Source organism: Heptranchias perlo, chromosome 2 (genome assembly GCF_035084215.1).
Source record: "Heptranchias perlo isolate sHepPer1 chromosome 2, sHepPer1.hap1, whole genome shotgun sequence".
NCBI classification, from domain to species: domain Eukaryota; kingdom Metazoa; phylum Chordata; class Chondrichthyes; order Hexanchiformes; family Hexanchidae; genus Heptranchias; species Heptranchias perlo.
The window spans coordinates 8,307,827-8,335,721 of NC_090326.1; the positions used below are offsets into that span (position 1 = coordinate 8,307,827).

The 27,895-nt window shown below is 41.5% G+C and overlaps 2 protein-coding genes across 2 annotated transcripts in view; one reads left to right on the forward strand and one right to left on the reverse strand.

Moving 5' to 3' along the window:
• The window catches only part of fyco1a (FYVE and coiled-coil domain autophagy adaptor 1a), a 314,197-nt gene that overhangs the window by 210,164 nt on the left and 76,138 nt on the right, over nucleotides 1-27,895 (reverse strand). The window contains exons 8-11 of the mRNA XM_067995711.1: nucleotides 23,764-23,856; nucleotides 23,504-23,622; nucleotides 15,917-16,084; nucleotides 8,442-8,591 (exon numbers count right to left, since the gene is read on the reverse strand). Of these exons, the coding sequence (XP_067851812.1) occupies nucleotides 8,442-8,591; nucleotides 15,917-16,084; nucleotides 23,504-23,622; nucleotides 23,764-23,856 (530 nt within the window). The remainder of the gene's footprint in view (nucleotides 1-8,441; nucleotides 8,592-15,916; nucleotides 16,085-23,503; nucleotides 23,623-23,763; nucleotides 23,857-27,895) is intronic.
• The window catches only part of LOC137334924 (C-C chemokine receptor type 3-like), a 195,570-nt gene that overhangs the window by 32,248 nt on the left and 135,427 nt on the right, over nucleotides 1-27,895 (forward strand). The gene's annotated exons all lie outside the window — the stretch shown is intronic.

Consider the following 27,895-nt stretch of genomic DNA (forward strand, 5'->3'; position numbering starts at 1 on the left):
TTTGTAACTTCCTGTTTCCGTCTACACAACTTACTGTGCCACCTAACATAGTGTCATCTGTAAGCTTGGACATACATCTAATGATTGGCTAGGACACTGTCAGAGCCTATAACATGTGCCCAGTGCACTCAGCCGCTTCTTAATGTCACCGACATTTATGATGGTGAGGACCTTAGCAGGAGAGTCCTGGCTGTAGTACTGAAGACCTTTGCGACAGACCTAGCTGCTCCCTTAACCAAACTATTCCATTGCAGCAATGACACTGGCCAACAATGTGGAAAATTGCCCAGGCATAGTCTATCCACAAGAAGCAAGACAGGCCAATTTTCGCCCTGGTCAATTACTGCCATATCCACCTTATCCCAATCATCAGCTAAATGATGGAAGGCTGAGTAGGATCATCCACTTAGCACTTTTGGCTGAAGACTCTTGCACACACTTCAGCCCTTACACACGTGCTGAGCTCTGCCATGGTTGAGGAGGGGATGTTCATGAAGCCTCCTCTTCCCATTAGTTGCCTGATTGTTGGGAATAGTAGTAAACAATGTGGTAGGGCCACAGAGCTTTGATTATTGGTTGTAGGACAGCTTAGTTTTGTCTATAGTCAAGGGTGAGGAATGTACCAGGCCATGCGGTTAGACTGTGAACAATTCTGCTGCTGCTGATCACCCACAGCTCCTCATGGATGCCCACTTCTAAGCTGCTAGATCTGTCCTTAGTCTATCCCACTTAGCAGAGCAATAGCACCACACCACACGATGCAGAGCGTCCTCATTATGAAGACAAGAGATTGTCTTCATAAGGACCCTGTGGTGGTGACTCCTACCAATGCTATCCTGGACATATGTCTCTGCAACAGGTAGGCTGGTGAGGATTGGGTCAAGTAGGTTACCCCCTTTTTAGTTCCCTTATCACCTGACAGGGTTTTCAGGGCTCGGTCAGCTTTGTCTGACTACCGAGCCTCTCTTGGTGGTGAACACCGAAGTCCGCCACCCGGTCTCCCTCGGTGCTTCCTCCGAGTGGAGTTTGAACACCATTTCAACAGTTGAGAGGGGGCCAGAGATAGTACTCGGAAGATTTCTTGGGCTTTGGTTAACCCCAAAGTCATGAGCGTTCATGGAACCCAGGGTTCATTTTGAGGACTTCCAGAGCCATGCCCAACTGACTGTATATCAACGTGTCTACACCTCTGGTGGGACTATATGGCCAGTGGGAGAAGAAATACCCAGAATAGTAATAAAGGAGTCTAGGATGTTGGCTGATAGATATGACTCTGTAAGTACGACTTGTCAGGCTGTTACTTGACTAATCTGTGTAACAGCTCTACCAACTTGGGCACCAGTCCCTAGATGTTAGTGAGGAGGACCATGCAGAGTTGACTGGGTTAGGTCTGCCCAAGTATTGTCCTGATACGAGGTCTGGGTCGTTGCTGATAGGTCCATCTAATGTGTCTGATAGCAGTTGTTTTACAACTGATTGGCTTGCTAACCACTTCAGAGTGTAAAAAGTCAGATAGCCAGGTGGTGAAGGAGAGACTATTTGAGCCTAGTCTTCAGTTGCTTCCTTTATTCTCAGAGATCACCCTTACACATTGTGCACCCCCTAGATAAGCTCCCTCCTATAAATGGATACAGGAGAGTCCCCAATTGATACCCACCACCTGAACACAATTAACACTAATTGATATAAATCACAAGGATACAATTAACACAAAGAACATTAACAGTCAATCACATATTGTAGGACTGGAGCCTGATGTAGTTACACTGGCGAGAGGTGGTAGATTCCCTGCCCTGAAAGACACCAGTGAACCAATTGGGTTTTAACGTTCATCCAGCAGCTTTCACAGTCATTTTTCTAGTGCTAGCCCACAATTTACCACATATATCAAATTTAATTTCATAACTTGCCTCATCACATAGAATGTAAAGTTCACAATCGCCTTTGTTGCTCTTATCTGAACTCTGTTCCTTTGAAGATACTAAACTGCATATAAAATTATAAATATGGTTTTACCAATGATCTGTACAAGGTTAGAATAGCTTACTTAGTAACAAGTTCTTTGTTACTTGAATCTTTGTTACTTTGTTGAGCTTGAATCACATGAGTAAGGCAGGATTCTGACATTTCTCCTCAGTCACAAATGTGGGGATCATTAATATGAGTATTGTAATTTGTGTATTGTAACATTGGTAATATAATCTGGGTATCAGTAATGTGGTGTCACTAATATGAGTATTATAATCTGGGTATCAGTAATGTGGTGTCACTAATACAGGTATTATAATCTGGGTATTGGTTGTGTGGCGTCACTAATATGGGTATTATAATCTGGGTATCAGTAATGTGGTGTCACTAATACAGGTATTATAATCTGGGTATCAGTAATGTGGTGTCACTAATATGGGTATTATAATCAGTAATGTGGTTAGCACAAGGATTGGTCTTGTAATGTAACTAGTTTAACAAGGATATCACTGCTGTGTGTATCACTAATATATGCATCGTAGGTGGGTATTACTGATGTGGTTTTTCTGTTACAGCTACTGTAACATATGTATTATTAACGTGAATTTCAGATGTGAGTATCACTGATGTTGGCATTGGTAATGGGGATATCAGTAATGCAGATGTCATCAATGACGCTGACTGTAATGTGAGTATAACTAATGGGGATATCAGTAATGAGGTGTCACTAATGACGCTGACTGTAATGTGAGTATAACTAATGGAGATATCAGTAATGAGGTGTCACTAATGACGCTGACTGTAATGTGAGTATAACTAATGGGGATATCAGTAATGAGGTGTCACTAATGACGCTGACTGTAATGTGGAGTATAACTAATGGGGATATCAGTAATGCAGGTGTCACTAATGACGCTGACTGTAATGTGAGTATAACTAATGGGGATATCAGTAATGCAGGTGTCACTAATGACGCTGACTGTAATGTGAGTATAACTAATGGGGATATCAGTAATGCAGGTGTCACTAATGACGCTGACTGTAATGTGAGTATAACTAATGGGGATATCAGTAATGCAGGTGTCACTAATGACGCTGACTGTAATGTGGAGTATAACTAATGGGGATATCAGTAATGCAGATGTCATCAATGACGCTGACTGTAATGTGAGTATAACTAATGGGGATATCAGTAATGAGGTGTCACTAATGACGCTGACTGTAATGTGAGTATAACTAATGGGGATATCAGTAATGAGGTGTCACTAATGATGCTGACTGTAATGTGAGTATAACTAATGGGGATATCAGTAATGAGGTGTCACTAATGACACTGACTGTAATGTGGAGTATAACTAATGGGGATATCAGTAATGCAGGTGTCACTGGTAATTACAGACCTTGAAAATTGTGTTTTTTAATTCAATCTCCACTGATAAATTCCCAGGATGTTGAAACAGTAAAAACCAATTTCTACCCGATTTTGACCTGCAGATAAACAAGTTCTCTGTGGTCCTAGTGGATCCCAAGATGTGCAAGTAGAGAGTTAGTGACATCGTCACACACACTGCAGTGATGACACTCTGTGTGTAACGTCTGTGATGATGTCACCAGTGCAATGTGTGGGTATCCCAAGACCCTAACTTTGGAAGGGAGGTAACTTGATGCAAGTTATTTAAGCACTTAGAAGAGTTTGAGAGACAGTTTAAATGTAGACTCATGCCTACCACACCTGACCTGTGGGGCCAATAATAGATTCATTGCGACAAAATGTAATACATTCACACACTTAATAAACATGCTGATCATTGGCCGCCCAAGCACAAGTCTGAAGTACATCACTGATCAACATCCAGTTAAGCAAAGTAAGAGCATTTATTGTTTGGAATGGAGATAAAACATAAAGGATTGAAATTGTGCATCATGATTTGTTCATTAAGAGCTATTATTCTGTGGAACAATAAGCTCTGAAGCAAAATATAGAAGATGAAGTATATCAGAAGAGCCTTGATAATGACTACAGCTATGTTGTTGACAAAATGGATAGTTTGCATACAATGATTGCAGTATAACAGTCAAAACACAAAATGCAAAATTAAAGTTTTAGCATCAGCTATTTTATATTTCAGTCAGACTTTAAAATATTTGTGCTTCACGGTACAATGCTGGTGATGTGCCACTTCAAGCATAACATCTCAGCATTGAACATTTTGCAGTGCACAGTCCATTCACAAATATTAGAAATGTATTTCACTGCTAACATACTTTATGACCACAGAAACTCCTCTACATTGGTGCACACTTTTACTTCCTCAATACCACATTTTAGCGATATTCAAAATAAAAATTGATTTTTACTAATATTCTATGAATTTATCCTAATTTCTTTGGGCTTTAAATTTTGCCCTTGATTTGCTCCCTAAAAATAAAGACCAAAACACCAAAGAAAAACCCAGGTTTTTAAATCGGCAATCAAATCCTTGCAAATTAAAGTTTGTAATCTGAGTTATCATTAATGTGGCTTTTGTAATGTAGGTATAATATGGTCATCAATAATGAGGGCATGGGTATCACCAATGTGTGTACTGTGATGCGGTCATTGTGACATGGGAACACTAACGAGAGCATTGTCCTTTGGATATTATAACATGGGTAGTACGATGTGGGTATTACTATGTTTGGAGTATTGTAATCTGTGTGTTCTAATGTGCATATCACTAACGTTGGTGTTGTTACATAGGTCATGACACGGATATCTTGATAAGCGTGTCACTGATGTGGGTACTGGGACATGGCTATTGTGTCGTGGGTGTAACTGATGTGGGGATGTGGATGTCATGATGTGGATGTCTCAAATACAAATATGCACTATGTAGGTGTCACTGATGTAGATATCACTGAAGTGGTTATCACTACTATGGATATTGCGGCATGGTCTCACTAATGTGGGTATCATAATTGGAAGTTTTAGTAATGGGGCATCACAAATGAGGATTTCATAATGCAAGTATCAATAATGCAGGTATCAATAACGGGGGTGTAGTAATGTTTCTAATGCGACCTTTGCAATGCAATTATCATAATGTGGGCATCACTAATGTGGGCTTGTTATGTAGGCATCACCAATATAGTTACCACCCGTGTGCATATTGCAATTGTATTTCTAATGTGTATATTACTAATGTAGAGATTATTTATAACCTGGGTTTTACGATGTGGGTAATCACTAATATGGGTATTCTGAGGTAGGTATTGTGAAGTATCACTGAAATAAGCATCACTAATGTAGGTATCAGTAGTATGGTGGATATAGTGATGTGGGTATACTGATGCAGGTATCTGTTACGTGGGTATTACTAATGTGTGTATTGTGTTGTAGGTATCGTAATATGGATATGTAAGGCGTGTAGCACTAATGTGGGTATTGTGCGGTGGCTATCATTTGCTTGGGTATTGTAATGTGTGTATTTTGATCTGGGTGTTGTGAGATGCATATCACTGATGTGGAAATGACTGAGGTGGGCACTGTTATATGTGGGTAACAATGAGATGGTATTGTGGTATAGGTATTACTAATATGGGCATTCTGAAGTGGGCGTCAGTAATAGGGTTACTCCAACGAGGATTATGTGATGCTGAGATCACTGATATGGGTATTGTGATGTGGTGGCATGGTGACAATGTTATCACTAATGTGTGTGTTGTCATATGGGTATCAATGATGTTGTTATTGCTAATAGGAGTATTCAGATATGGGTATCACCAATGTGGGCATCAGTAATACAGGTCTGAACCTTGGCTCAGCCCTTCACTAGAGACTGTACCCTGATGTGGTGGGAACGCTTGTGTGCTCCTATGATCCTGAGAGTTAAGCTGGTGCGAGTATAACTCCTGATCGGGCCACTAAAGCCAGGCAGGTCTTGGAGCCAGACCAAAGGCAATCTACCGGTCCTCCTGGTAGGGGGTTGTGACTCAGGCTAACGATCTGTCCATGTAAATATGCCTTTCATTATGGAAACAACTGGGAGACAGGTCGAGTCTGTTACAGACTTGCAAATAGAAAAATTCAACTGTGGATAATCATGATCTGGTGGCTGTAAGGCACGATACTCCAATGGAGTCAAGTATCTTGTTCTGGACAGATAGCAGTGGAAGGAATGGGCTGCCTCATGTGCCTCTAGGTAAAGGAGACTCTAACATACCAACTTGGCTCAGTGGTAGCACTCACCTCTGAGTCAGAAGGTTGTGGGTTCAAGCCCCACTCATAGTTTTGAGCACATAATCCAGGCTGACCCTTAAGAGCAGTACTGAGGGAACATAGGAACAGGAGTAGGCCACTCAGCCCCTCGAGCCTGTTCCACTATTAAATTAGATCATGGCTGATCTGTATCTTAACTCCATCTACCCGCCTTGGTTCCTTAACCCTTAATACCCTTGGCCAACAAAAATCTATCAACCTCAGTTTTAAACGTTCAATTTCTGCACCATCAATGATCTGGTCTTTTGGAGGAGATGTTAAGCTGATGTCATATCTGCCCTCTCAGGTGGATGTAAGCGATCCCATGGCACATTCAAAGAAGAACAAAAATGCAAATATGTCTTTCTTTCTTAGTTACTGTAATGAAGGTAATAGGTGTAATATGGATTTTGTGATGGCAGTATCACTGATGTGGTCATGGTGATGTGGGTATTACTCATGCGAGTATTATCATATGGGTATCATTAATGTGGGTCCTATTGAAATGGGTATCAGTAATAGTTACTGTATTGAGGGTGTTACTAATGTGGGTACCACTGATGTGGATACCAGTAATGCAGGTCTGACTACAATATGCATCAATCATGCAGGTACTCACAGTTATTACTAATTTGGGTATTATAAGGTGACTGTTACAATGTATATATTTGGTTACAAGTATTGTGATGCAGACATCGGTAACGCAGATATTGGAACACAGGGAAGAAGGAAGAAGGAAGAACATGAAAGGAAAGGTAAGGAAGGAAATAAAGATATTGCATATACATAATGCCTTTCATGTCCTCAAGATGACCCAAAGAGCTTCACAGCCAATGAATTACTTTTCATGTGTAATCACTATTGTTATGTAGGCAAATATGGCAGACAATTTGCACAAAGCAAGGTCCCACAGATAGCAAATGACCAGATAATCTGTTTTAATAACAATGGTTGAGTGATAGATATTGGCTAAGTTATTGGGAGAACTCCCTTGCTCTTCTTCAAGTAGTGCTATGGGACCTTTTACATGCACCTGAGCATCCACATGCAGCCCATCCAAAGGATGATACCTCCAACAATGCAGCATTCCCTCAGTACTGCACTGAGGTGTCAGCCTAGATTACGTGATCAATTTCTGGTGTGGATATTCTGACTCAGAGGCAAGGATGCTACCTCTAAGTCAATTTGATAATATGGGTATCGATAATGCAGGTATAGTAATGAGAATATTACTAATAAGGGTATTATGATGTAGGCATTGTCATGTGAGTGGCACTGATGTGGGTGCTGTGATGTGAATACCGTTACTGATGCAAGAATCACTGATGAAGGTATTGTGATGTAGGTACCAACAGCATGGATACTGTGACATGGGTACCATTGATGTGGGTATTGTAAAGGTTTTATTGTCATGCAAGTATTGTCATGTGAGTACCACTGATCTGGGTGTCACTGATATGATGTGAATATCACTGACATGGGCTTTACAAATGTGGGGGGGTGCGTATTGTAACCAATATGTCACTAAGGGTATTGTAATGAGTATATTACTGATGTGAACACTGTAATGAGGATGTTGCAATTTGGGTATGACTAACATAAGAATTGTGATGTGGGTATCACTAATATGGTTATCCATATAAAAGCAAAAGTTACCTTACAAGAAAATAATTATAATTTTAATTAAACAAATGTGTGGAGTACTTTATACTAAAAGTTATTTTCTCTACAATTTCCCTCTCATTTAAAATAATAGCATTATTTGAATATTATAAAATCCCACAAAATGCAAGCTTTTTTTCTACTGGGATTTTATAAAAAGCCTTTGTAAATCCATAAAAACCATCTGAGAATGGATGCAGTCACTGTTATTATGTAAACAAATGCAGCAGTTCATGATATAAATGAGAAATTGCCGAATGGCCTTTTCCTTCTACTTGGGAGAAGGAGCTTTCGTAACGCAGCTGGAATTATGTGGGCTCCGGAGAACGTAACTTGGGCTAGATTTTCCACGCATTCATAGTAAATGGGTCGACAATCTAGTCTAACAACAGTAGTCAGAGTTTCCCACTTCTGCACTCGCCAGCCCACGATTTTCCGCCCACTAAAGTGAATGGGTGGAAAAATCACAGGTCGTTGAGCATAAAAGCAGAAAAATCCCAAGCAGTATTTTGTCCTGAGCCACTGAAAGTTCCCAAATTAAATTTTACATCTCATTTACATTTTACAGACATACCTGCAGTGATGCCGACGTAGCCACCATGTAAATTGACTTTGGCAATCCAGACAGTAGTTAACTTCCCTGTCCCCAAGCCATCGGGCTTCTGTGCGAAGCTTTTGCTCAAATTCCAGTGCATCAGATTTTTGCCACAGGGCATCCTTATCTCTAAGAAATAATTAAAAACAAATAAATAAACAGTTTGCAAAATATATTTATGAACAATAAACTGTGGATATCGCTAATGTGAGTAGTGTAATGTGGATATTATGTTGGGAATGAAGATATCATTAATGTGTGTACTACTAATATGTTTTTTTTATATGGGTATCACTGTAAATATTGTAATGCAGGTATCAGCAATGCAGGAATCACACCGCATTGAAACATGAATATCACAAATGTGGGTATCGTAATGAAGCAGCACAAAAAATGTGCGAGTTCGAAGTAATATGTATTTCAGAATGAAATTTGAACATATTACTTTGATTTTTCACTGCTTTAAAATTGGAAATCACCAATTAAACTACAATAGGGCTTTCAATTAAATGCAAAAACATCCTGCCTCCATGCAGTTTAAAAAACGTTTGATATTTTACCCTATTATCCTATCAGAGTTTGGGACACGAAATACACAGCCCTCAGAAGAGGTGATTTCCTCCCCACTAACAAATACTCAGAGCTTTCAACATAGAGATTAAAACGAAACTGAAAAAGGAGTCTTATGATAAATGTCAGATTCATAATACAGTAGAGAACCAGGCTGAATACAGAAAGTGCAGAGAAGAACTGAAAAAGGAAATATGAGGGGCAAAGAGAGTGTATGAGAAAAGATTAGCGGGTAACATAAAAGGGAACACTGAAGTCTTTTGTAAACATATAAAGAGTAAAAGGATAGTCAAAGGAAGGATGGGGCCAATTAAGGAAGTGTATCTTCCTATGGATCCAGAGGTACTGATGGAGTATTCTGCATCTGTCTTCACTAGAGAAGAGGATGCTATCAGTGTCACAGTAAAGAAGGAGGTAGTAGAGAAATTGGATACGATAAAAATAGATAAAGTGGTATTTAAAAGGTTGGCAGCACTAAAAGTAGAAAAGCCACCCGGTCCGGATGGGAGGTATCCTAGGTTGCTGAGGGAATGGTGGAAATCGCGGAGGCTCTGGCCACAATCTTCCAATCCTGCTTAGATATGGGAGTGGTGCCAGAGGACTGAAGGGTTGCAGATGTTATAGCCCTGTTCAAAAAAGGGGAGAGGGATAAACCAGGTAACTACAGGCCAGTCAGCCTAACGTCGGTGGTGGGGAAACTTTTAGAAGCAATAATCCAGGACAAAATTAATTGTCACATGGAAAAACATGGGTTAATCAATGACAGCCAGCATGGATTTGTTAAAGGCAAATCATGTTTAACTAATTTGATTGAGTTCTTTGATGAAGTAACGGAGAGGGTTGATGTTGTATATGTGGTCTTTCAAAAGGCATTTGATAAAGTACCACATAATAGACTTGTTAGCAAAATTAAAGCCCATGGGATTAAAGGGTCAGTGGCAGTGTGGATATAAAATTGGCTAAGGGACAGAAGCAGAGAGTAGTGGTGAACGGTTGTTTTTCAGATTGGAGGGAAGTATACAGTAGTGCTCCCCAGGGTCGGTATTAGGACCACTGCTCTTTTTGATATATATTGATATCCTGGACTTGGGTGTACAGGGCATAATTTCAAAGTTTGCAGATGACACAAAATCTGGAAAGTGGTAAACAGTGAGGTGGATAATAGCAGACTTCAGGAGCACATGGACAGATTGGTGAAATGGGCAGAAACATGGCAGATGAAATTTAATGCAGGTAAGTGTGAAGTGATACATTTTGGAAGGAAGAATGAGGAGAGGCAATATAAACTAAATGGTACAATTTTAAAGGGGGTGCAGGAACAGAGAGACCTGGGGGTTTGCGTACAGAAATCTTTCTAGGTGGCAGGACAAGTTGAGAAGGCTGTTAAAAAAGCATAAGCGATCCTTGGCTTTATAAATTGCTGGGAAAGAACAGGGGAGTGGGGCTAATTGAATAGCTCTTTCAAAGAGGCACAGTGGGCCAAATGGCCTCCTTCTGTGCTGTGCTGTAAGATTCTGTGATTCTATATTAGTTGAGACTTCTTCAAATACACTATCTTCAAATACACTATCTTCTTGACTGTTTAGTTAATCTTCCTCACATAGACACACGCGTGCACCTTCAAACACAGACAGGTTGAGACTATTTTCCAAAGTGGCCAGCAACACAGTACTACAGACAAAACAGATCCTTAATAAACTAAGCAGGATTCTCATGATCAATTTAACAGTTAAGAAACAGAGACAGTTTGGGCAGCACTATCTGATGACCCTCATCACTGGTAATGATAGGTCTCTACTGCCAGCATGAAAACTCAGTATCAATAAAGAGATTTAGGTTGTGAACAAGACATTGAAACCAATGGGCCAGTGCTTAGCTGCAATAAAAGTAATGTATTGGGTTGAAGTACAAGAAGACTGAACCATAAGAAGCTTTTGCTGTATAAGACCCCACCTGGAATAGGGAAAATTTGAAACCTGGTCTCAGGAATATAAGTTTTAACGACAATGGACGAGAACAGGTTTCAGGTTGTGCTATGTATACAGCAGATACCAGGAACTCCTCCCAAACAGCACGGTGAGCAGTACAACTTATCACCAAATGTATGAGTGCATGGCCAATGTCCTCCTGGCATTGGTTCAATAGCTGCTTCTTAATAAGAAGCAGATTACCACACAACTGTAAAAGTGTTTTTTCTCAAAATTAAGTACCACAGAGCTCTTCATTCTGCACTCTATAGATATACTTTTTGACCACATATCAAATTGGTACTAGCACTTCAACATGAACTGGAAGGATGCCTGTAACTCCGACAAGGTGTGTTCCCTCAGTCGAGGAAGGAGAGCTGTGATAAATGGATGAATCACTTCAGACTATTGTTGGCTGGTGCGTATCCTCCAGCCTTGACAATACTGAAGAGGCCTAGGTGCAGGGAGTCTCACAGTCTACTTGGACAGGGTGTGCAGACTTATCAGCAGGTGGTGGGGGGGGGGGGGGGGGAAGAGAAAATAAAACTGCAGCATACGTAGGCTCTTCCTCATTGTTCGCAAAAAATTCAATCTCCACGTACAGTAGAAATTGCCCAATGTCACCAGATCACCAAGGCATTGTCCCTTTAAGAAAATGTATGACTTGGTCATTGTGATCATTCACCCTCCATTGTGGCACAGCCTCAGTGCCCAATGAAATCAGCAGCAAGACTACAAGAATCAGCAAGCGGCATTGTAGTACCTCACATCACCAATGAAGGACAATCAGCTTCATCTACTGTGCTGAATCACCAAATTTCATAGGTTGGTTTGTTAAGTGCAATGTCCACATTGGATATCACAAAGATTCATTTTGGAATTTTTCAGAAACAGCTGAGGGGTTATCACACATTTTTATAAAGATTTTGATGCTGTATTCAGCCAGCAATCACTGTAATTGTTTTCGTTCCCTTGAGCATTTCAGCCACAGGTTTCAGGGTTAGAACACTTTGTCACAAATCACTGCTTTCTAATTCCCATAAGCTGACTTCAAATTCCAGGTTATTTCCAGTTTTTAACTAAATGCTTTGAATAAATTTTACTCCTCGGGTCCTCAAACTCAGATGGCCTGAATCTCCAAACCAAACTATTGAGAAATCCGTGAGCTGAATTTCCATTTGCCTAATCTGGGTTGGGTAGCCTTTCCCCGCAGGAACACATCCCACTCACCTGAGGCGCCATAAGTTGGGGACAGCTCGGTAAGACCCAACCTACATATGTCTTATTAATGAGTCAGGCTAGCTGATGATTAACAGCTCAGGTATCAGATTACTTCATTGGTCACATAGCCTCAACTCACCAGGCTGTTACCTTGGAAGCAACTGCTTGTTTCCACCTCGTCCCCCTCTCCAAAAAAACATCAGCAGTATACAGGTGGCCTGAAGCTTGTGGCTATAAGGACATAAGAAATCGGAGCAGGAGTAGGCCAATCGGCCCCTCGAGCCTGCTCCGCCATTCAATAAGATCATGGCTGATCTGATCCTAACCTCAAATCTAAATTCATGTCCAATTTCCTGCCCGCTCCCCGTAACCCCTAATTCCCTTTACTTCTAGGTAACTGTCTATTTCTGTTTTAAATTTATTTAACGATATAGCTTCCACAGCTTCCTGGGGCAGCAAATTCCACAGACCTACTACCCTCTGAGTGAAGAAGTTTCTCCTCATCTCAGTTTTGAAAGAGCAGCCCCTTATTCTAAGATTATGCCCCCTAGTTCTAGTTTCACCCATCCTTGGGAACATCCTTACCGCATCCACCCGATCAAGCCCCTTCACAATCTTATATGTTTCAATAAGATCGCCTCTCATTCTTCTGAACTCCAATGAGTAGAGTCCCAATCTACTCAACCTCTCCTCATATGTCCACCCCCTCATCCCCGGGATTAACCGAGTGAACCTTCTTTGTACTGCCTCGAGAGCAAGTATGTCTTTTCTTAAGTATGGAACATTATGGCCCTGAAATTCCACAGAGAAACCCCAGAGAAGCCCCATTTTTCTGGGGGTTCTCTCAGTCTTCTGCTGATGTTCTGGCAAGAGAAGGACAGATGGGTAGAAACTCCTCAAAAATTCAGGGCCAATGCTTTTTGAGCTGATGCTTTTCCAACATTTTCCTGAATCTCTGATTATTTTTTTTTAAAAATTCATTCTCACAACGTGGGCATCACTGGCAAGGCCGCCATTTACTGCCCATCCCGAGTTGCCATGAGAAGGCGGTGGTGGGTCTACTTCTTGAACTTCTGCAGTCTGTGTGGTGAAGGCACACCATCGGTTTTGATACTACCGAGTAGCTTGCTAGGCCTCTTCAGAGAGCAGTTAAGAGTTAGCCACGTTGGTGTGGAACTGGGGTCATGTATAGGCCAGACCAGGTAAGGACAACAGGTTTCCTTTCCTGAAGGACATCCGTGAACCAGTTGGGTTTTTACAACAATCCTACTGCTTTCATGGTCACTTTTACTGATACCAGCTTTATTGTTATTTCCAGACATTTTTTTTAAAACTGTATTCAAATTCTCAAACTGCCATGGTGGGATTTGAACTCACTTTCTGAATGACTAGTTCAGTAACATAACCACTACACTACCGCTATAAAATTCAAACAATGCAAAGTTACAATTAAGTACTTGTTTACCTGTTCTCATACACTTGAACTGTCCCAAGAGAATCACTTGCCTGAATTTTGGGTTTAGGGAGCACCCCACCCTGTCCATCACTCTAACTAAAACATCCCATAAGACAAGGTCTCACTCACTCAAAAACTACATGCTTATAGTTCCCTTACTGGAGTTTCCACCAGTGCTGGCTCAGCAGTACTAGGAGTTGTATTGTGGGTCCACAGTGCCTGGACATCAGTTGATGCCATTGTTACCTAGTAATGGAACAGCTGCTAAATCTTGGAATTGGTGTTGGGAGTGATTACATGCAACTCTAATACCTGATCCGCTAGCACGGAAGGTTATTACCATGGTTGTTTCCAGGGTGTGTCTTTCCAGGGCTATTTCTGAGGACTCCAAAAGACAGGTCATCTTATCATAGAATCATAGAAAGGTTGCAGCACGGAAGGAGGCCATTCGGCCCGTCGGGTCCATGCCGGCTCTATGCAAGAGCAATCCAGCCAGTCCCACTCCCCCGCCCTTTCCCCGTGGCCCTGCAAATTTTTTTCCCTTCAAGTACTTATCCAGTTCCCTTTCAAAAGCCATGATTGAATCTGCCTCCAACACCCCCTCGGGCAGTGCATTCCAGATCATAACCACTAGTTGTGTAAAAAAGTTTTTCCTCATGTCACCTTTGCTTCTTTTGCCAATCACCTTAAATCTATGCCCTCTGGTTCTTGACCCTTCTGCCAATGGGAACGGTTTCTTTCTATCTTACTCTGTCTAGACCCTTCATAATTTTGAACACCTCTATCAAATCTCCTCTCAAACTTCTCTGCTCTAAGGACAACCCCAGCTTCTCCAGTCTATCCACATAACTAAAGTCCCTCATCCCTGGAACCATTCCACTAAATCTCTTCTGCACCCTCTCTAAGGCCTTCACATCCTTCCTAAAGAGCGGTGCCCAGAACTGGACACAATACTCCAGTTGTGGCCAAACCAGTGTTTTATAAAGGTTCATCATAACTTCCTGGCTTTTGCACTCTATGCCTCTATTTATAAAGCCCAGGATCCCGTATGCTTTTTTAACCACTTTCTCAACCTGCCCTGCCATCTACGACGATTTGTGCACATATACACCCAGGTCTCTTGGTTCCTGCACACCTTTTAGAACTGTACCCTTTAGTTTATATTGCCTCTCCTCGTTCCTCCTACCAAAATGTATCACTTCACATTTCTCTGTTTCTTAAATTTCATCTGCCATGTGTCTGTCCATTCCACCAGCCTGTCTATATCCTCTTGAAGTCTATCACTATCCTCCTCTGGAACAGAACAGCCCAAGGCAGGCCTCAGTTGACCAACACAAAAGGTGTGAACAGCAGCAAATTGTATATTGGCTGAAAAGGCACTGGGAGGGAATGTAGAAAAGGAGCACTAAACTGTCGAAGGCACCTGATCTATGACAATAGAATTGCTTACTCTGGGGAAGAGAAGGCTCAGTGCAAAACTATTCAAGCATCTTAAGAGAACAGATAAAATGACCCCAATAATATGTTTGAGATTGGCACAAACTCTAGAACCAGAGGATTTGAGCTCAAGCTTAGAAGAGACAAGGTGCAGAGTTTAGATTTAACTACTTTATGCAGAGGGTGGTTAATATGAAGAATAGACTGCTCAGGGAGGCAGATAATGTGGAAAATCTTAAGGGAGATTTAGATAGCGATCAGAGGAAGTGAGTGACAGAGATATTCATTTTTGGTGCCAGTCAATTAGACTGCAGTCTTTTCCAGTCCTTCACTTACCTGGGAAGCAGTTGGCAAATTTTCAAACTGACACTTCACTAAAAGTTCAACAAGATAATACAAGCTTTAAAAATAAACTTTACAGGACAACTACAGGGCTATATGTTACAGTAATTTACTCTACAGTGAAATCTGGAAAATTATAAAACACATCGAGAACTGATAATACTGGTGCTGATAAGAGAAAAACAACTAAGGATAAAGTTCAGAATGATGTCTGACATATGATGGAAAAAGGAGGATAATTAACTGAGCAAAACTCTGGGCACAATTTTTGTAGTGTCCCTAGATATGTCACTTCTTTCCATGAAAAACAGTAAATCCCGACTGTACATGTAAGTTAAATGAATTAAGAAAAATAGTAATAATCAAGAGATTATTAGGCCTTAAGCACCTTATCAAATCAATATTTCAAATAGTAGTTAAGTACTGGAAAGAAAAAATATTCATTGATTGTTGCATCATACTTAATAAGTTCAATTAAGCGCTCTTCCAGAAACTCTTTGGTTCTGTTCAAGTCGTCTACTTCAGCCAGAAGTTTTTGTTCATTCCTCTCCGTCTCTGCTTGCGTCTTCTCCAGGTGTTGTTTATACTCTTCCAGCTGCTTTTTTACAGCTTCCAACTCCTGCTGAGTACTATTGAAAAAGACATTTCAGTAAGTCAACTGCAAACTGCAACAGTAACTTTATGAAGCCTGAGGGTGTCCGATGCATTAAATAGCATTCAAAACCAAACTGATGCTCACTTCCAACACGACTAAATGCAATTTAAATTCTTGTAAAGGTAGAATGAATAATACAGTAACTGCTTACGCTAGAGATTTATTAGCCGTCCCAGGCAGTTCTTCTGCAGATATCATGAAATTGATTACCTGATTTTCATCTCCCCACCATTGGCGGCCATACCTTCAGCTGTCTAGACCCTAAGCTCTGGAATTACTTCCCTAAACCTCTCTACTTCTCTCTCCTCCTTAAAGACGCACCTTAAAACCTACCTCTTTGACCAAGCTTTTGGTCACCTGTCCTAATATCTCCTTATGTGGCTAAGTGTCAAATTTTGTTTGATAATCGCTCCTGTGAAGCACCTTGGGTCATTTTACAATGTTAAAGGCACTATATAAATGCAAGTTGTTGTTGCTGTTGTTAGGTATACAGGGGATAATTTCAAAGTTTTTTACGATGACAAGAAACTCGAAATGTAGTAAACAGTGAGGAGGATAGTAGCAGACTTTAGGACATGGACAGACACATGGCAGATGAAATTTAACACAGAAAAGTGTGAATTTTGGTAGGAAGAATGAGGAGAGGCAATTTAAACTAAATGGTACAATTTTAAAGGGGATGCAGGAGAAAAGAGGTCTGGGGATGCACATACACAAAAGGTGACAGGACAAGTTGAGAAGGCTGTTAAAAAAGGCAAACAGGATCCTTGGCTTTATAAATAGAGGCATAGAGTACAAAAGCGAGAAAGTTATACTAAACCTTTATGAAACACTGGTTAGGCCTCAGCTGGAGTATTGTGTTCAATTCTGGGTACCACACTTTAGGAAGGATGTCAAGGTCTTAGGGGGGGTGCAAAGGAGATTTACTTGAATGGTACCAGGGATGAGGGACTTCAGTTACACGGAGAGACTGGAGAATCTGGGGTTGTTCTCCTTGGAGCAGAGAAGGTTAAGGGGAGATTTGATAGAAGTGTTTAAAATCAAGAAGGGTTTTCATTAAGTAAATAAGGATAAACTGTTTCCAGTGGCAGAAGTGCAGCGGGCACAGAGTGAACAGCTTGAGAGGTTGGTAAGTGTGGGAGTTCGGTGAAGTGGGGGAAGGAGGTGCTGCTTTGCCTTGCTTTTCCTAACTTTTTCTACAGAGCGACGGCGGACCTGAGCAGCAGATGACCGAGAGCGGGGAATAAAAGCAGCAGCAGACCGAGAACGGGAATAAAAGCAGCAGCAGACCCAGAGTGGGGAATAAAAGCAGCAGACTTGCAACAGGAGAAAACTGCAGTGTGACGTCACAGGTGAGGCAGGTAAATGATTGGTAGTGACTGTGGGCTGAGCTTTAAGTTAACATAGAGCATATAACTAAATTTTAAAAACTAAACTTAATTTAATTAATCTAATTAAATGAGGTAAATAATTTGATTAACACTAAATTAATTAGTTAAATAAATAAAATAATGGGAGAACAGGAGATGTGTTGCTGCTGCAGTATGTGGAAGTTTGTGGACAGTTTTGTCCAGGGCGACGACATCTGCAGTAAATGTCTGCAGCTCGAGGAACTTCGGCTCTGAGTTGAGGAGCTGGAGTATAAGCTGCGGACATTGCGAGACATCAGGGAGGGAGAAAGCTACTTGGACCTTTTGCTCCAGGAGGCAGCCACGTCTCTTAGATTAAATACTTTAGAATTGACACGTGGTCAGGGACAGGAGGGTGTGACTGCGAGTGAGGCAGGTACGGGGATCCAGGAGGTAGTATTGCAGGAGCCTCAGTCCCTGCACTTGTCCAATAGATACGAGGTTCTTGCAGCCCTCGGGAACTGCGGGGAGGAAGAGCAAACTGACCACGGCACCGTGGTACAGGAAGCCGTTCAAGTGGGGGGAGTAAAAAGGAAGGTGGTTGTAGTGGGTGACAGTATAGTTAGGGGGATAGTCACTGTTCTCTGCAGCCAGGAGCATGAGTCCCGAAGGCGATGTTGCCTACCCGGTGCCAGGGTTAAGGACATCTCCTCCGGGCTGGAGAAGAGCTTGGAGTGGGAGGGGGAGGATCCAGTTCTTGTGTTCCATGTAGGTACCAACGACATAGGTAGGACAAATAAAAAGGTTCTGCTGAGGGAGTTTGAGCAGATAGGGACTAAATTAAAAAGCAGAACCACAAAGGTAATAATCTCTGATTACCTGAGCCACGAGCAAATTGGCAAAGGGTCAATAGGATCAGGGAGATGAATGCGTGGCTCACAGATTGGTGTGGGAGAAGTGGGTTTCGATTAATGGGGCACTGGCACCAGTACTGGGGAAAGAGGGAGCTGTTCCATTGGGACGGACTTCACCTGAACCATGCTGGGACCAGAGTTCTGGCAAATCGAATAACTAGGGAGGTAGAAAGGGCTTTAAAATAGTACAAAAAAATATTAAGATGTCTAAAAATGTTAAAAAGACAAATCTAAAGGCATTGTATCTGAATGCACGAAGCATTCGTAATAAGGTAGATGAATTAACAGTGCAAACAGATGTAAACGGATTTGATATAATAGCAATTACAGAGACATGGCTGCAGGGTGACCAAGGCTGGGAGCTGAATATCCAAGGGTATTCGATATTTAGGAAGGACAGGCAAAAAGGAAAAGGAGGTGGGGTGGCGTTGTTAGTAAAGGATGAAATCAGAGCAATAGTGAGAAAGGATAATGGCTCAGAAAATCACGATGTAGAATCAGTCTGGATGGAGCACCAAGGGGCAGAAAACACTGGTGGGAGTTGTCTATAGGCCTCCAAACAGTAGTGATAATGTAGGGGATGGGATCAAACAGGAAATTAGAGATGCATGTAACAAGGGTACTACAGTAATCATGGCTGACTTCAATCTGCATATAGACTGGCCAAACCAAATTAGCAATAATACTGTGGAGGATGAATTCCTGTACTATGCATGAGATGGTTTTGTTAGACCAGTACGTTGAGGAGCCAACCAGGGAACAGGCTATCCTAGATTGGGTATTGTGCAATGAGAAAGGGTTAATTAATAATCTTGTTGTGCGGGGTCCTTTAGGGAAGAGTGACCATAACATGATAGAATTCTTCATTAAGATGGAAAGTGAAGTAGTCCAATCCGAACAAAGGAAACTACGAAGGTATGAGGAGTGAGTTGGCTACGATAGATTGGGAAGCTTCATTAAAAGGCATGACTGTGGATAGACAAAGGCTAATGTTTAAGGAACGAATGCATGAATTGCAACAATTATACATTCCTTTCTGGCGCAAAAACACAGAAGGAAATGCGGCCCAACCATGGCTAACAAAAGAAATTAAGGATAGTATTAGATCCAAAGAGGAGTCATATAAAGTTGCCAAAAAAGTAACAAGCCTGAGGATTGGGAGCAGTTTAGAATTCAGCAAAAAAGGACCAAGAGATTGATTAAGAGGGGAAAAATAGAGTATGAGAGTAAACTGGCAAGGAACATAAAAGTGGACTGTAAAAGCTTCTACAAGTATGTATAACAATTAGTGAAGACAAATGTAGGCGCCTTACAGTCAGAAACGGGAGAATTTATAATGGGGATTTTATAATCATTTTCCAATCCTCACTAGATACAGGGGAGGTACCAGAGGACTGCAAACGTAGTATCATTGTTCAAAAAGGGTACGAGGGAAAGGCCGAACAATTATAGGCTGGTCAGTCTTACCTCAGTGGTGGACAAACTATTACAATCAATACTGAGAGATAGGATAAACTGTCACTTGGAAAGGCATGGTTTAATCAGGGATAGTCAGCTTGGATTTGTTCAGGGAAGGTCATGCCTTACAAATCTGTTTGAAGTTTTTGGGGAAGTGACAGGGAGGATTGATGAGGGTAGTGCAGTGGATGTTGTCTACACGGATTTTAGTAAGGCATTTGACAAGGTCCCACATGGCAGACTGGTCAGAAAGGTAAAAGCCCATGGGTTACAGGGAAATGTGATGAATTGGATCCAAAATTGGCTCAATAGCAGGAAACAAAGGGTAAAAGTCGATGGATGTCTTTGCAAATGGAAATCCGTTTCCAGTGATGTGCCACAGGGCTCAGTGTTGGGTCCCTTGCTGTTTGTGGTATGTATTAATGATTTGGACTTGAATGTAGGGGGCATGATTGGCAAATTCGCAGAAGACACAAAAATTAGCCGTGTAGTTGATAGTGAAGAGGATAGCTGTAGACTCCAAGAAGTGGTGGAGTGGGCGGAAAAGTGGCAAATGGAGTTCAACCCGGAGAAGTGTGAGGTAATGCACTTAGGGAAGGCAAACAGTAAAAGGGAATACGCAGTAAACGGGAATATATTGAGAGGGGTAGAGGAAGTGAGAGACCTTGGAGTGCATGTGCACAGGTCCTTGAAGGTGGCAGTACAGGTAAATAAATTTGTGAAGAAGGCATACAGAATTCTATCCGTTATTAGTCGAGGTATAGAATACAAATTGGACATGAAGCTGAGTTCGGATCGGTCAATGCCCTGTGGGTGGCGGAGAGGGCCCAGGGGCTATGTGGCCGGGTCCTGCTCCGACTTCTTGTGTTCTTTAGATTTGTGGTTGGGATCAGATCAGCCATGATCTTATTGAATGGCGGAGCAGGCTCGAGGGGCCGATTGGCCTACTCCTGCTCCAATTTCTTATGTTCTTATGTTCTAAAAGCAGGGATGTAATGATGGAACTGTATCAAACGCTGGTAAGGCCACAGCTGGAGTATTGTGCGTAGTTCTGGTCACCACATTACAGGAAGGACATAATTGCTCTGGAGAGAGTGCAGAGAAGATTTAAAAGAATGTTGCCAGGGCTTGAAAATTGCAGCTACGAGGAGAGATTGGATAGGCTGGGGTTGTTTTCCTTGGAGCAGAGGAGGCTGAGGGGAGACTTGATTGAGGTGTACAAAAGTATGAGGGGCCCAGATAGAGTAGACAGGAAGTACCAGTTTCCCCTAGCGGAGAGTTCAAGAACTAGAGGACATAGATTTAAGCTGATTGGTGGAAGGATTAGAGGGGACATGAGGATAAACTTTTTTACCCAGAGGGTGGTAGGTGTATGGAATTCACTGCCCGAATTGGTGGTAGAGGCAGGGACCCTCAACTCTTTTAAAAAGTACCTGGACCTGCACCTAAAGTGCTGTAAGCTGCAGGGCTACGGACCGGGTGCTGGAAAGTGGGATTAGAATGGGCACCTGGTTGTTCTTTGAACCGGCACGGACACGATGGGCCGAATGGCCCCTTCTGTGCTATATCTTTTCTATGGTTCTATGGGAACAGGGAAATGGCAAAGCAATTAAACAAATACTTTGGTTCTGTCTTCACGGAAAAGGACACAAATAACTTCCCAGAAATGCTCGGGAACCAAGGGACGAGTGAGAAGGAGGAATTAAAGGAAATTAGTATTAGTAAAAAAATAGTGCTGGAGAAATTAATGGGACTGAAAGCCAATAAATCCCCAGGGCCTGATAATCTGCATCCCAGAGTACTAAAAGAGGTAGCCATGGAAATAGTGGATGCATTAATTGTCATCTTCCAAAATTCTATAGATTCTGCAACAGTTCCTGCAGATTGGAGGGTGGCAAATGTAACCCCACTATTTAAAAAGGAGGGAGAGAAAAAACAGGGAACTACAGACTGGTTAGCCTAACATCAGTAGTAGGAAAAATGCTAGAGTTACAAAGGATGTGATAACAGGACACTTAGAAAATATCAGCAGGATTAGACAAAGTCAACATGGATTTATGAAAGGGAAATCATGTTTGACAAACCTATTTGAGTTTTTTGAGGATGTAACTGGTAGAATATATAGGGGAGAACCAGTGGATGTGGTTTATTTGGATTTTCAGAAGGCCTTTGATAAAGTCCCACATAAGAGGTTAGTGTGTAAAATTTAAGCACATGGGATTGGTGGTAATATACTAGCATGGACTGAAAATTGGTTAACAGACAGGAAACAGAGAGTAGGAATAAATGGGTCTTTTTCGGGGTGGCAGGCAGTGACTAGTGGGGCACCGCAGGGATCGGTGCTTGGGCAACACAAAACTAGGTGGGATCGTGAGTTGTGAGGAGGATGCAAAGAGGCTTCATGGTGATTTAGACAAGTTGAGTGAGTGGGCAAATACATGGCAGATGCAGAATAATGTAGATAAATGTGAAGTTATCTACTTCAGAAGGAAAAACAGAAAGGCAGAGTATTATTTAAATGGAGATAGATTGGGGAATGTTGATGTACAAAGGGACCTGGGTGTCCTTGTACACCAGTCACTGGAAGCAAACATGCAGGTGCAGCAAGCAGTTAGGAAGGCAAATGGTATGTTGGCCTTCATTGCAAGAGGATTTCAGTATTGGAGCAAGGATGTCTTACTGCAGTTATACAGGGCCTTGGTGAGACCACACCTGCAGTATTGTGTGCAGTTTTGGTCTCCTTACCTAAGAAAGGATATACTTGCCATAGAGGGAATGCAGCAAAGGTTCACCAGACTGATCCCTGGGAAGGCAGGACTGTCGTATGAGGAGAGAGTGGGTCGACTTGGCCTGTATTCACTCGAGTTTGGAAGAATGAGAGGGGATCTTATTGAGACATTTAAATTCTGACAGGGCTAGACAGACTGGATGCAGGGAGGATGTTTCCCCTGGCTGGGGGGTCCAGAACAAGGGGTCACAGTCTCAGGATACGGGGTAGGACATTTAGGACTGAGATGAGGAGAAATTTCTTCACTCAGAGGGTGGTGAACCTGTAGAATTCTCTACCACAGAAGGCTGTGGAGGCCAAGTCACTTAATATATTTAAGAAGGAGCTAGATAGATTCCTAGACACAAAAGGCATTAAGGGATATGGGGAGAGAGCAGGAATATGGTATTGAGATAGAGGATCAGCAATGATCATATTGAATGGCGGAGCAGGCTCGAAGGGCCGAATGGCCTACTCCTGCTCCTATTTTCTATGCTCTAAGGTTATGGCCCCTAGTTGTAGACTCCTTTCTCTCTATCCACCCTATAAATTCCTTTCAAAAACCTCAATCAAATCACCCCTTCATTGGGTAACTGGCAAAAGAACCAGAGGCGACATGAGGGAAAAAAAATTTATGCAGCGTTTTGGAATGTGCTGCCTGAAAGGGTGGTGGAAGCAGATTCAATATTAACTTTCTAAAGGAAATTGGATAAATACTTGAAGTGGAAAATTTTGCAGGGCTATGGGGAAAGAGCAGGGGTGCGGGACTAATTGGATAGCTCTTTGAAAGAGCCCGCACAGGCACAATGGGCCGAATGGCCTCCTTTTGTGCTGTATCCATTTAAGATTCTATGAAAAGAAACAGACTGAGATTAAGTCTTCTGCTATGTTTTAAACAGTCATACCTGATGAGGTTTTCTGCGAGGGACTTTAGCTTCTCCTCCTTTTCGTTTCTGAATAATTGTGAATCCACAATTACTTGTGCTTTTTGTTCCAACTGATCTGACAATTTACAGTTGAGGTCCTTTTAAATAAATGTGTCAACAAAACAATTGCAAATATTAAGAAGGGATAAAATGCAAGTAGATTATTGAGCATATTCACCAAACTGAAAATCTTGCACAACTGATTTCTATTCTCAAATGTAGGTACACATTAGACTCACTTGAAATTCAAGGAGTTGTTCTTCCATTAAGGTTATTTGGGATTGTCGCTCATTAAGGTGCTTTCTCACGGCCTCCAATTCATCACCAGCAGTCTGTCAAAATCAAAGCATCATCATCAAAATTTTGTATCAATCTATTACTGGTGATATCAGTAATATATTATTTTTAGTTCCAATTTAAGGCAATATGCCTTGGTCAAATGTAAGTCGTCAACAACCAAAAAAACCAATGAAATTTGATCTTAATTAGCAATGTGCAAAGTGTGGGAAATAAACAGGGAGAAAGTGGATGCAATTATTTTACAGAAAAATCTAGACTTAATCGGATTGTGAGTGGGCAAAACTGTGGCAGACGGATTTCAATGCAGGTAGGTGTGAGATCACCCATTTTGGACCAAAAAAGGACAGATCCGAGTATTTTTTAAAGGGTGAAAATCTAGTAATGGAGGTCCAAGGAGATTTAGGGGTCCGTGTACACAGATCACTAAAATGTAGTGGTCAGGCACAAAAATTACCAAAATGGCTAATGGAATGTTAGCCTTTATAATTAGAGGGCAAGAATATAAAGGGGAGGAAGTTTTACTACAGCTATACAAAACCCTGGTTAGACCACATCTGGAATAATGTGTACAGTTCTGGGCACCGCACCTTAGAAAGGATATATTGGCCTTCGAGCGAGTGCAGCGCAGATTCACCAGAATGTTACCAGGGCTCCAAGGCTTAGATTATGAGGAGAGATTACATAAACCAGGCTTGTATTTCCTGGAATATAGAAGGTTAAGGGGTGATTTGATCGAGGTTTTTGAAAGGAATTTATCGGGTGGATAGAGAGAAAGGAGTCTACAACCAGGGGCCATAACCTTAAAATCAGAGCCAGGCCATTCAGCAGAGAAGTTAGAAAACATATCTTCACACAAAGGGTAGTAGAAGTGTGGAACTCTTTACCCAAAAAAGCGGTAAGTGCTAGCTCAATTAATAATTTTAAATCTGAGATCGATAGATTTTTTTGCTAGCCAAGGGTATTAAGGGATATGGAGCCAAGGCGGGTAAATGGAGTTGGGATACAGATCAGCCATGATCTCACTGAATGGCGGAACAGGTTTGAGGGGCTGAATGGCCTACTCCTGTTCCTATGTTCCTAACAGCAAACTGGACAAGAATAGACAATAAACATACCGGACATAATATATTTATACATAGGAAAAGATAAGAAAGCAAGCCGAGTGGCAATAGAGATGGTTGATGTAAAAAAGAAAGGGGCACAGACAGAGTCAATATGGCTGGATCTCAAAGATTAAAAAAGGGCATCTTACATTAGTATGGGCGTATTATAGTCAGGTTAGACAAGAGTAGGAATAACAAAATTGTTGTTTTGGAAGATTTTAATTATCACCTTATCGATTGGGGTAGAGAGGGAGCAAATAGAGAAAAGGGAGTAGAATATCTAAAATTGCTCAGGAGTCCTTCCTCAAGCTGCACATTAGTAGGCCTATAAGGGCAGAGGAGTTGCTAGGACCAATTATGAGTAACAAAATAGATGAGATAAATGTGGATGAACACCTTGGAAGTAGTGACCACAGTAAGATAAGGTTCAAGATTGAACTAGAAAAGGGAAAAGTCAGTACAAAAACTAGAACACGAGATTGAATTAGGGCAGATCTCGGAAAGATGAGGGAGCGAGCTAGCTGAAGTAAGGTGGAAGGAACAATTGACACACAGGACTGTAGAACAACAGTGAAAAGGTTTTTTTTTAACAAAAAGAGACACTGCAAAGGTACAGAATAAATATAATCCATTTGTTAGGATCAGATCAGCCATGATCCTATTGAATGGCGGAGCAGGCTCGAGGGGCCGATTGGCCTACTCCTGCTCCTATTTCTTATCTTATGTCTTATGTTAAAAAAAGGAAACGAGTTTCAGGATGCCACTGAAAAATAAAGAGGTACTTTACAAGTCTTTCATAAAAAGTTAATCATTCAAAGTAAGGTAGCACCCCCTTAGGAGAGGATTGTCAGTTTTTAAATGGTGATCAAAAAATGGTGGAGGTATTTAGTAAGTCCTTCACATCGTTTTTACCAAAAAGAGAATGATACCGGACAGGACTTGAACCCTAGAGTGGTTGATAGCTAAATAAACAGTACTGTAATGGATAAAAGAAAAGTTTTAGATAAGTTAGTTAGGCTGAAGGAAAACAAAGCCCAAGTGCCCGACAAGGCACCACACAGGAAATTATTAGCGAAGATTAAGAAGCATTGAATTAGGAAGAGGTTAGCAAACTGCATTAAAACTTGGTTAGAAAAACCGAGAGGGGGGCCAATTTTAGTTTGAAGTGCATAACGGGCAGTCAGCGGGTGGAGTGCATCCGTCTGTTGTTACTGCCGTGAGGCCCAAGCCATTTTGAGGCCCGGGCCTCATTTACATGCAGCTGGTAAGCTGCTGTAGGGAAAAAGCCTTGTCAACTGGCTGAAATGTGCTCAAAATGGAGTCTTAGCTTGAATCTATGAAACCATAGCCTAGAAATCTATGAGTCAAAGGCTTCCCAGGACACTTACTGACTGTTGGGAATGAACGACAGGAAAAGGAGAAAAGTCTTCTGATACATGTAACATTCAGATTGATAACTGTATGGAGAGAGTTAATCTTTGAAATTAAGATGTAAAAAGAAGGGTTTGCACCCCTCAGTCAGTAGCAGTTAAGGTCAGTTTTTCAAAGTGGTTGGAGGTGGGTAGTGGTCTCCCACAGGGTTCAGTTTTAGGGCCACTTCTATTCACTTTGTATATCACTTTGTATATCAATAATATGGATATAGGCCTAAAGGCAGTGCTGTCAAAATGTGCAGATGATATCAAAATAGTAGGTATAGTTAATACTTTAGAAGACCAAAGGAAGCTCCAAAGAGACATTAGCAAGAGGGGAAATGGGTTAAAGAGTGGCAGATGGAATTCAATGTCAGTAAATATGAGGTGATACATTTTGGTAAAAGAAACAGCAGTAATGATACTCTGAATGGAAGTAGGCTCAGTGCTGTGGAAAGGCAGAAGGATTTGGGGTACAAGTTCACGGGACATTAAAGGCAGCAGCTCAGGTTGATAAGGCCATAAAAAAAGCTAATGGAATTCTATGTTTTATCACAAGAGATATAGAATATAAAAGCCAAGAGGTAATGATGAGCCTATATAAAATCTTAATTAAGACCTCAGTTGGAGGAGTGTGTGCAGTATTGGGCTCCATACTATAGGTAGGATATTGAGACTTTAGAGGGGGTACAATGCAGATTCACCAAGGTGCTGACTGCATTTAAGGGGAAGCTAGATAAACACGAGGGAGAAAGGAATTAGATAGGGTTAGATGAAGAGGGGAGGGAGGAGGCTCGTGTGGAGCATAAACACCGGCATGGATCAGATGGGTAGAATGGCCGGTATCTGTGCTGTACATTCTATGTAATTCTATGTAAATATGAAAAAAGACTTGAAAAATTGGGGCATTTTTCATTAGAACAACACAGAAGTTGAGGCAGAAATTATGTCATCAATCATGATTAGGTTGAATGAATGAAGGATGAAGGAAAAGGGGATATAGGGATTTGAGAACAGGGAAAGTAAAAGTGATTCAGGCTATTTGCTGGGCGGAGTGGTCTGTTTCCATGTTGTAACTTCTATGTATTTCTGTGGTGAAATGTCAGAAAATTAAGCTATTCTCATTATTCCCATATATAGTAGAGGCATACAAACTCTCCATATTCAGGGATAGGCTCATGGTAAGGATCACAATGTTAGAAATTCTGGTTTCCCAGTTCTTTTTGCTTTCTTCTAGTAGAGAACCAGATAAAGCAAGAGGCTTTCCATAGGTGGGATTATCCCAGTGTTTGTTGTACTGATGAAATCCCTTAAGGGCTTTGAAAGGAGAGAGTTACTGATCTCAGCTGCTAGATACTTCCCCAGTCAGATATAGTAAATCAACGGGGCAGGCTGCTATCGCACATCTCCAAGCAGCTGGTTAACAGCAACATTGGTGGAGACTGTAAGCAGGATATTTGCCCACTCTCTATGTTGCTGGTACTACGTGGCACAAAGACCAGCAAAGAAGAGAGAAGTGTCAGAAAAAAGAAGCCTTTTGCTCATAAAACAAGTGA